Raw genomic sequence first — 10,592 nt, forward strand, 5'->3', positions numbered from 1 at the left:
TTGATTTTGTTTAAATTTCTCCAGGGGATACCGGGGGGTTAGTTTCTTCCGATGACGACACCGTAGGGTGTCGATTTTACTAGGGAATTTCGATAATGTTTGCTTAGGACTTTGGGTTAGTTCGGGATGAAAAGGTCAAACATAACAAAAAGAGCAATCATCGCCAAATTGAATGTTCGATACGAAATTACTATTCTGGGAATAGGTTAAGAAGCTTGAACTACTGCAAATAACTTCAAAGTGTATTCAATAATGTTTGTCGAATCGACTCAGTCCTAACCAGGTCCTAGCAGCGAAAAGGAATTTACTAAAAAAAATTATGATAAACAGAGTTTTTCGGATGTGAAATTTGACTAGAAAAAATATGAGAAATCTTTAAATTTTCAGTTAAATTAAACTTCATCATCCCGGTACGAGAATCGAACTCACGACCTCTGGATTGGAAACCCAGCACGCCGTTAGTCGAAACTCATCCCCTACCGGTCAGTGTTCCCAGTGAGCAGATTTGGTCATTGAAGGGATCTGACTTTGCCGAGCCAGACAGGAATCGAACCCACCACCTTCCGCTTACAGGGCGAAACCCGTAACCTCACGGCCACGGAAGCTCGGCTAAATTTAAAAATTTGGCTAAACGAAACTTAAAGCTGCTTATGATAACACTGTCGAAGTCAACAAGTTGGCATAACGAAAATTCCTTAGCTGAACTCTAAGGCCGGAAGCATCCTTGGTTTGGAGAGTTCTTCAAAATTAAATTAAATCGAAATAAGGCTGTACAAGTGTACATTGACAGATGCTCCTCACAACCCAAAGGTTGTAGAAAATTTGATCACCCTCATAAGGATAACACATGTTCCTTTTTTTCCCGTTTAAAGAAATCTAATAAAAAACATTTGTTTTGCCAATTAGAAAGTATTTTTTGTGTACTATCTTTTTTTGATAACATGTATATCACCTAAAAAACAATTTCAATCAATCTAGAAACCATATTTTTGAATCTATTTTAAAAATATTGTTCCCAAAAGGGGACTTTTTTATACACCGAGCATTTAAGAAGGTTAAAATGTTAAGACGCAATAAATTGCGTTGTTTATGGCCTCAACAAAACAACTCCATTTATAATTTGTTTTAGATATACAGCAATTCCCCACGAAAACAGCATGGAAAAAAAAACAAAAGTGCTCGGAACGGGCTCAAAATTTTTCTAAGGGTTTCCTGGCCGAAATAATTAGACCCGTATTTTTTTTGTTTGGCCATTAGGGTGACCTACGCCGTCTTAGGGTGGTCTGAAAAATAGCCATTTTCATCGATTTTCGCAAAAACCACTTTTTTCAAAAAATCCATTTCAACCGATTTCAATTGTCTTATACGCAAATGAAAGGTGATAAGTTGACCTATCAAAGAAAAATAATAAAAAGTTTCAAAAATCTAGCCTAACATATGAAAAGGTCGAATGAAACTTTAAAATGCCGTTTTGACGGTGTCTGGACCAAAGAGCCTATGTCTGGAAATATTTTTATCGGAATCCCCGAACATTTTTACATAACATACTAAAAATGGGAGGAGTTCATTAACAGGATTCCGAGATATGATTTTTTGAAAATAAAATCCGCGTTTTTCGACGCGCCGCGCGCAAAAACACGAAAATGACAAAATCGGCAAAAAATCAACTTTTTTCACTAAAACTGCGATAACTTAAAAATTTCAGTGATGACGTACCAAAAGTTGCGTCTTTCAATTACAAAAATTGTGGTACCCAGACATGTATAGGTCATCGCTGAAATTTTTAAGTTATCGCAGTTTTAGTGGAAAAAGTTAATTTTTTGCCGATTTTGTCATTTTCGTGTTTTTGCGCGCGGCGCGTCGAAAAACACGGATTTTATTTTCAAAAAATCATATCTCAGAATCCTGTTAATGAACTTCTCCCATTTTTTAGTATGTTATGTAAAAATGTCCGGGGAATCCGATAAAAATATTTCCAGACATGGGCTCTTTGGTCCAGACACCGTTAAAACGGCATTTTAAAGTTTCATTCGACCTTTTCATATGTTAGGCTAGATTTTTGAAACTTTTTATTATTTTTCTTTGATAGGCCAACTTATCACCTTTCATTTGCGTATAAGACAATTGAAATCGGTTGAAATGGATTTTTTGAAAAAAGTGGTTTTTGCGAAAATCGATGAAAATGGCTATTTTTCAGACCACCCTAAGACGGCGTAGGTCACCCTAATGGCCAAACAAAAAAATACGGGTCTAATTATTTCGGCCAGGGAACCCCCAGAAAAATTTTGAGCCCGATCCGAGCACTTTTGTTTTTTTCCATGCTGTTTTCGTGGGGAATTGCTGAATATGTATATCACTTAAAAAACAATTTCAATCAATCTAGAAACCATATTTTTGAATTTATTTAAAAAATATTGTTCCCAAAAAGGGGTTTAAATGTTATGACGCAATAAATTGCGTTTTTTTATGGCCTCAACAAAACAACTCCATTTATCATTTGTTTTAGATATATCTACCTGGCACCATCCTGTCAAAATCGATTCAGTCAAACTGTGCAACCTGAACGAAAAGTCCTAAAAGTAAAATGTGATTTATGAACATTACTTATCGAATGTTTAAATCTTCATCAACTGCGCGGACTTTTTGCGTTCTCCACCATTCTGGAGTTTCACCAGCCAAACTTCAAAAGGCTCAAAGAACCCTTGAAATAAAAATCGCGATAGCGGCACAGCGCAACCGAGACCGACGTTCACCCCCCGAACCATGTCTGCCCATTATGGAAAATAATCAAATTTAGGAACATCACGTGAGCGGCGGGGAAACTTCCGTTGGCGCTGGTCTTGGTGGTTGAGTTGGGTGGTGTGCTGGTTTCAATAATTTTTCCACTGTCAAAATGATTTCTTTTAAAGTTTTGGAACAGCTTTTTTAGCCTTGTTACTGCAATATATTTGGATATTTTTGACTAGTTTTGTACACAGAAAAAAATATGGTAATGTTCACATTTTTACAGGTAAAATTAAACAAAAATGAGGTAATATTTAACCAACAAAATTTTCAACTTTCCAAAATTCAAAATTCAACAGACATAATACAACAGTCCCTTTTCTGACTGTAGTCCAGATTCACCTCAGTTGACGGTATTGTATTGTCAGGAACAGGAAATCCAGAAGGGTATAAAATCAAAAGTATGAAGTAAGCTGTAAGAAGAGATTGAAAACAATGAGAAATCAATGAGAAATTTGAAGCATCGTTAGCATTTTAAGTAAGTTAGCAATTTAAGTAAGTTTTCTTCAAACTTACTAAATTTTATTTTATTTCCATGCCCTGCAATAACAAAGATTGTATTTTGAATTCCAAAACAAATTACAACAATTGATCCTGTTTTATTCAAGATTAAATAATTATTTTTTCAAGGAGTCGACTGTATCTCAAAAAGTAATCAGTTTTAATTTGTAAAGTATGAAGATTTAGTCTTTTTTGTGATGGTTGTTGACAAAAGTAGTTTTTTTTTTCTTCTTTAAGAAAGGATAACTCTCTTAACTTTTGATTACTGTTATTAAAAGTTGAATTTTCCCATTGAAGTTGAATTTAACCCTCTCGAGGTACTGACAAAAGTTGAATTTTCCCTTCAAAGTAGAATTGTCCCTTCTTTAAAGAAGGGAAAACTGCTAAGCAGTTCTCTCAGATTTCGGTCATTCGTTTTTTTTTGTAGTTTTTAATCCGACTGAAACTTTTTTGGTGCCTTCGGTATGCCCAAAGAAGCCATTTTGCATCATTAGTTCGTTCATACAATTTTCCATACAAATTTGACAGCTGGCCATACAAAAATGATGTATGAAAATTCAAAAATCTGTATCTTTTGAAGGATTTTTTTGGTCGAATTGGTGACTTCGGCAAAGTTGTAGGTATGGATATGGACAACACTGAAAAAAAATTATACAAGGTAAAAAAATGTTTGGTGATTTTTTTTTACTTTTTGTTACTAAGACTTGATTTGCAAACAGGGATGAAATAATCGCACAAAACAATCAATTTCGCTTGCGAACTTTTTTCACTCGCGAAAGAGAGAGGAGGCAAATAACGCAAAAGAAAATCGCTCCCGAATTTTTCTCAGAATATCAATCTGCTGATGATTTTTTATGAATTCCCTTATCAGCACCACTTAAAATTATTTTTTTCACTTTGTTTACACACATTGCCCATCCACAAAATGTGACATGCCAATTTCCGACGTGTAACGTTACACTTGCAAGTTTAGTTGTGAATAAGATGTTCCGCCGAATAATCAAGATGATGATTTTTTTTAATTCTTTTTACCGATCTTTCATGCGCGAGAGAGGAGAGCATGCTCTCTTAGGATTTTTTCTCTTGATGAACATCCAAAGATTTTCTTTTGATGATGATTATTCTATCGCTGTTTGTAAAAAACACGATTTTTAATTTTTTTATTTTTTTATCTGTTTTAGGGGACATAAAAAGCCAACTTTTCAGAAATTTCCGGGTTGTGCAAAAAATCGTTTGCCGAGTTATGATTTTTTTAAATCGATACTGATTTTTTTTTTAAATTGAAATATCGGTCGCAAAAAAATTTCAAATTCTTTTTCCGATGTAAAATCAAATTTGCAATCTATAAATACTCTAGTAAAAATTTGATACAGTGCACCATTTTCAAGTTAAAGCCATTTATAGGTTACTTTTTTGAAAATAGCCGAAGTTTTAATTTTTTTAAATAAGTGCACATGTTTGCCCACCTATGAAAAAAATATTTTTGAAAAGCTGAGAAAATTTTCTATATTTTGCTTTTTTGAACTTTGTTGATACGACTCTAAGTTGCTGAGATATTGCCATGCAAGTGATTAAAAACAGGAAAATTGATGTTTTCTAAGTCTTACCTAAACAACCCACCGTTTTCTAATGTCGATATCTCAGCAACTCATGTTCCGATTTACAATGTTAAAATATGAAACATTCGTGAAATTTTTCTATCTTTTCGAAACCAATATTTTCAAAAAAAATTAAGTCAAGACTAACATTTTAAAAGGGCGTAATATTCAATGTTTGGCCCTTTTGAAAAGTTAGTCTTGATTTAAAAAAATTGAAAAAATTGTTTTCGAAAAATCCAAAAATTTCACGAATGTTTCATATTTTAACAATGAAAATCGGACCATAAGTTACTGAGATATCGACATTAGAAAATGGTGGTTTGTTTGGATGAGACTTAGAAAACATCAATTTTCCTGTTTTTAATCACTTGCATAGCAATATCTCAGCAACTAAGGCTCGTATCAACAAAGTTCAAAATCGCAAAATATAGAGAATTTTCTCAACTCTTCAAAAATATTTTTTTCAAAAGTGGCCAAAGATGTGCACTAATTAAAAAAAAACTTTTTTTCAAAAAAGTTACTTATAAATGGCTTTAACTGGAAAACGGTGCACTTTGTCAAAATTTAACTAAAGTACTGTTTGATTGCATATTACATCGGAAAATGAAGTTGAAACATTTTTGCGACCAATATTTTGATTTTTTTTTAAATCAGTATCGATGAAAAAAAAAATCATCAACTTTGTCGAAGACACCAAATCGATAAAAAAAATCCTTCAAAAGATATTTTTTTTTAATTTTCATACATCATTTTAGTATGGACATCTGCCAAATTTGTATGGAATATTATATGGACAAACTAATAATGTAAAATGGCTTCTTTGGGCATACCAAAAAAGTTTCAGTCGGATTAAAAAATACAAAAATTAAAATTCCTCAAAAAGACCGATCTCGTAGAGAATTGCTCGGCTTTGACTTGAGATAACTGGTGATTTTTTTTTAAATTTTCCCTTTAACCCTTTCAGGCCTGATGGGTCATATATGACCCAAAAATGAAAATTGTTCAAAAGTAACCTATAATTGGAGCCTAACATTTCAAAAGGGCACATAACTTTTGTAAACAATAGAGTATCCCTTTCACTCAAATGAGAGTTTACATAAGGTGTGAAAGTGGCAGTGCGTGGCCGAATGGTTACGCTGTCCGCTTTGTAAGCGAATGATTCTGGGTTCGATTCCCATCTGCTACAACCTTCCATCGGATGAGGAAGTAAAATGTCGGTCCCGGCCTTGGCTGTTAGGCCGTTAAGTCATTCCAGGTGTAGGAGTTGTCTCCATGCCATAAGTACAAACAACACACCAAACCAAATCTACTCCGGTGGAATCGCTAGCGGCGGTTGGACTCGCAATCCAAAGGTCGTCAGTTCAAACACTGGGGTGGAAGGTTCCTTGGAGTAAAAAGAGGTTTGGGTGCTCTCCCCATTCAAGCCTTCGGACTCCTGATTCGAGCAGAAACTTGCAATAGAGACCACAAAAGACCCGGGGGTCGTTAATGTGGATGGTTGGCAAGCACGAATTTTCGTATGGTCATAAGAATCATTTTCCCATAATTGGGTCCTAAAATGAAGCTTAGATTGCTGATATTATTGTTTACAGTGGTAAAGCTTATTTTTCTGAGTACAATGACCCTTTGTACGACCACAAAGAGTTTAAAATGGATTTTCAAATCAATTTTGAAAAATTAACCTCGCGGTCCTTCTTGACAGAAAAGCTCCTACTTGACAGCTCGTTCCAAGGGGACCATAGTTGATCCATCGAAAAAATGTTGTCTTGTCAAAAAAAAAATAGCATTAAAATGAAAAAAAAGTTATCATAAATGGTTTTTAATCGTGTTTTCTACCGTTGTACATAAAAATTGACATAGGGCTTTAGTACCCAATTAACTCAAAAAATATTTTTTTCCAAAATTCAGGCTTGAAAGGGTTAAAGTAGAATTTTCTCTTTTTTAATGTTGGAAATCCCTTTGGACTTGTGATAACTGCTGATAAAAGCTGAATTGTCCCTTCTTTAAAGAATGGAAAACTTTTTTAACTTGTGATAACTACTGCCAAAGTTTAATTTTCTCTTTAAAGTAGAATTTTCTCTTCTTTATAGAAGGGGAAACTGTTTTGATCTGACAATAACTGAATTTTCCCTGTAATGTTGCATTTTTGCAATGTAGCATTTTTTGCCATAAAGTCGATCAAGAAATTAATTTAACCGACGTTTGAACAGAAATGCCAACTGTTAGCTCTTACCACTTTTTTAAGACAAATGATACTTTCGTAACAATTAAGGTAGTTTTAATTAAATTGATCAATATAAAATTAAAAGAGCCTAAATTTTTGAATAAAATAACCTCCAATCCAAATATGATCAAAACGTGAATACAAAGCAAAAACATATTTTTTGCAATTTAGAATGTCGCGAACACGTCCCGTGGGAGCTCCACAAGACGCTTCCATCACCATCGTGACAATGGTCTACCAATTACCAGTTCGGCGAAATCCCCCAGGCATGATTAGAATAAAGAACACCTCATCGATACACTTGGTAATTTTCACAGAGGTGTTCCTTCCGAGAAGAATACAAAATCGGGTTTCATTTGTGCGGAAAATTTCATTAGCAGAAAATGTTGAACTTTTCTTCAATGGTGAAATTATAGACACACAGAGAGGGCAATAGGATCATCGATCTTCAGCATAATGAAGCTATTTGAACGATATTTTATTAATTTTTCTTTGGGAAACTTCACGCTTGTCACAAAATTAAATGAAAATTGCTGCGAAAGTTTCATTTGATTGACTCATGAGGGAAATCTAAAACCCAATCAGTTTATGAAATGGTGGTGCTAAAACTGTTAAAAATGTGTTAACAAAATCTAATCGAGTGACATACTTTTTGCCATACCTATTCTTCCAGCCTGGATCCTGGGGGTGTTCTTCTGCAAGACGGTCTCCTACCTGCAGGGCGTCTCGGTGTCCGCCTCGGTCAACACCCTGATGGCCATTTCGATCGAGCGCTGCGTGGCCATTTCGTTTCCCATCTCGGGCACCATCACGACCAGGTGGGTGTCCAAGGAGCCACCAAATGGCCTAAATTTAACTACTTTTCCTTTCATCTTTTTTTTTTTTGGAACGCACGCGCTCAGACAGTACCGCGTGATAGTCACCATCATCTGGACCATTGCCCTGGGTATCAATCTTCCGTGGTTGTTTGTGTTTACGCTCAAACCAATTGGGATTCCGGGCAGCATAGCGCAGGTAAGTGAGCGAGTTTTGTGGTGAGGGGGTTGGGGGGAGGAGAAACGTAAGAACTTTTTTTTGCAAGATGCTTCTTGAATTTGGTAATGGATTTGAAGCGTTTTTAGATTGGCGTGCCTTAACGCTTTCATAAGAAGACAATTACGTGGGCAGGATCAACGTGACAAGGATCTTGGAACTTCTACGAATTTCACTAGAATTTGGAATGAATAAAAGCTATTGATAAAATTAGATGAAATTAAATCGACTCATTTATTTTCATTGTTCTGTTTCTTTCTACACCTAACAAAGATAAAACAATATCTACAAGTTTATAGTAAAATTGCTACTCCTGAGCATTGTTAAATTACATAGAAATACGAAAAACCCAGATCATTCTAATTGAAATTTGTGATTAAATTTTTAGAAATTAATTATGTTCAAATCTTCATCTAATCTGGTTATGCATTTTTGTATTAACAAATAATAGAACAATCGTTTTTTTTTAGTAAATAACATGGTTTCGGCAAAACAAAATGTTTTCAAAATGGAATGGGTAATGAATCAATAAGAACTTGGTGCAGTACAAATAATGAGTTCTTAGGAACCAATTGATTAAGTATTTCAGACGAATGAATAATATCAAGCTTCTGAAAACCACATCAAATATGCATCGTTTAGAGAGAAGGATAACAGAGACACCTTTTTGTTATTTCCAATCGCTGATCAAATTTCGCACGTCCTAGCGTTCGGCAAAATCGTCTCCAATTCATTTCCAATTCACTTTCCCAGACGAAACGACCCCGGCTTATTGGCTCATTTACTTTCAGATCTGCACCGAGCTGTGGCCCTCGCCGGCCTCCGAGAGCTGGTACTTTCTGTTCGCCAACCTGTTTCTGTGCTACCTGGGGCCGCTGATTGTGATATCCGTCTGCTACGTAATCATCTGGAAAAACGTCGCCTACCGGAAGCTGCCCCGGGATCTGATCATCAGCCGGAAAAGCGAGGTGTACAACCGGAGCAAAGTGAAGGTAGGATTTGGCGGGAGGCTTTTAGCGGAGATTAACGTGTTTGGTGGTGGTGAACCATGCGTCCCCATCAGTCACACGTTTTACAGTTCAACGTGTTGTGCATGTGAATTCTGGCCCACCTGACTTTTCTTTCGAGACAAGGGTTAAGTCCTATCTCAATTCCCTGGAAGGCAAGCTTTATGACACATGATTCGTTAACCTTTTTATCCGCTCTCTGTTCTGTTTTCCCCCAACAGGTGGTGAAAATGATATTTGTCGTCATCGTTACTTTCATCATTTCTTGGCTACCGTTGTACGCGATATTCTGCTTCGTAAAGTTCGGAGGCGACCTGGTTTATGACGAGTCAGGTAAGTTACGATACACATTTCTATCGTTCGATCTATCCCTTAAATCTCACTTTTCTCACCAGTGCAAACCCTAATCCTGGGTGTTCTCCCGGTGGCCCAGTGGCTAGGTGCGGCCAACTCCTGCATCAACCCAATCCTGTACGCCTTCATGAACCGGAAGTTTCGGGCCGGCTTTTGGCACCTGTTTCGAACGTGTTGCGCCGGAGAGGATGATGATTGGGTGCTGCCCACGACGGTGATCCGTAGCGACGAGGCACGCGACCAGGTGCTGCGACGAATACGTTCGGAAAAGCACTACGTCCGCAACGGGAACCATCTCCACCACCATGCCACCATCAACAACGGCCAAAAGCCGGTCCAGTGTGGACCGATGCGGTACTCGCAGTCTACCAAAGTGGTTTCATTGAGTGAACTCACCTAGCATTCGCGGTCCACTCTACAAACGAGTCCGTTTTAATTATGAGAAATTTTTAGCCGAACTTTAAGAAAGGTCACACATTTTCCCATTACATAACCTTAGCATTAAGTCTCCCCCAAAAACCCGCATAGCGTCACGTGTTAGGCAGCATCATATAAGAAGCCTTACCGCAGAGCAGAGTGTTTGTATCCATTGTAGAGTTCGAAACATCTGCAAGCGCAAACGCAGCAGTACAAACAATAAAATCAAGTAAATAGTGTTTTTAAAGTAAAATTATCATATTAAATTATTCATATTTACAAACATATAAGCCGCATTTGATGCCAAAACACACAATAGTGCGATGTAGGGAACATCATTAAAAAATATCGTCTATTTTCGTACCGTCTATTTGTGATATTTTGCTCAGAACGAAGTAAAAATTGTTGGTCTCATCTTAGGGTAAAATAAAAAATATAAAACGAATTTTAAAACATCCTTGCTCTGATATTTTAATGATTGAGAAAAGCATTCTATTTTACCTTCTAATGCCCAATTTGTTTTTTTTTTGTGTATCCCATCGTCAGGAGGTCATTTTGAGCCACTTTTTTAGGAAAAAGTTAAATTCTCTTTTTTTTAAATGTTTTTCTTGATCGATTTTTAATATTTTTAATTGCATTTATTTTGTTTACTTTATGTTTGTTTTGATAGCATTT

At 36.1% G+C, this 10,592-nt stretch overlaps 1 protein-coding gene across 1 annotated transcript in view; it reads left to right on the forward strand.

The window, feature by feature from the left end:
* LOC120416955 (neuropeptide SIFamide receptor-like) overlaps nucleotides 1-10,356 on the forward strand; it is a 46,630-nt gene extending 36,274 nt beyond the window's left edge. The window contains exons 5-9 of the mRNA XM_039578859.2: nucleotides 7,781-7,925; nucleotides 8,010-8,121; nucleotides 8,931-9,131; nucleotides 9,368-9,479; nucleotides 9,542-10,356. Of these exons, the coding sequence (XP_039434793.1) occupies nucleotides 7,781-7,925; nucleotides 8,010-8,121; nucleotides 8,931-9,131; nucleotides 9,368-9,479; nucleotides 9,542-9,900 (929 nt within the window). The 3' untranslated portion in view covers nucleotides 9,901-10,356. The remainder of the gene's footprint in view (nucleotides 1-7,780; nucleotides 7,926-8,009; nucleotides 8,122-8,930; nucleotides 9,132-9,367; nucleotides 9,480-9,541) is intronic.
* Nucleotides 10,357-10,592: the final 236 nt, after the last annotated feature.

The sequence above is a fragment of the Culex pipiens genome, chromosome 3 (genome assembly GCF_016801865.2).
Source record: "Culex pipiens pallens isolate TS chromosome 3, TS_CPP_V2, whole genome shotgun sequence".
Classification (NCBI taxonomy): Eukaryota; Metazoa; Arthropoda; class Insecta; order Diptera; family Culicidae; genus Culex; species Culex pipiens.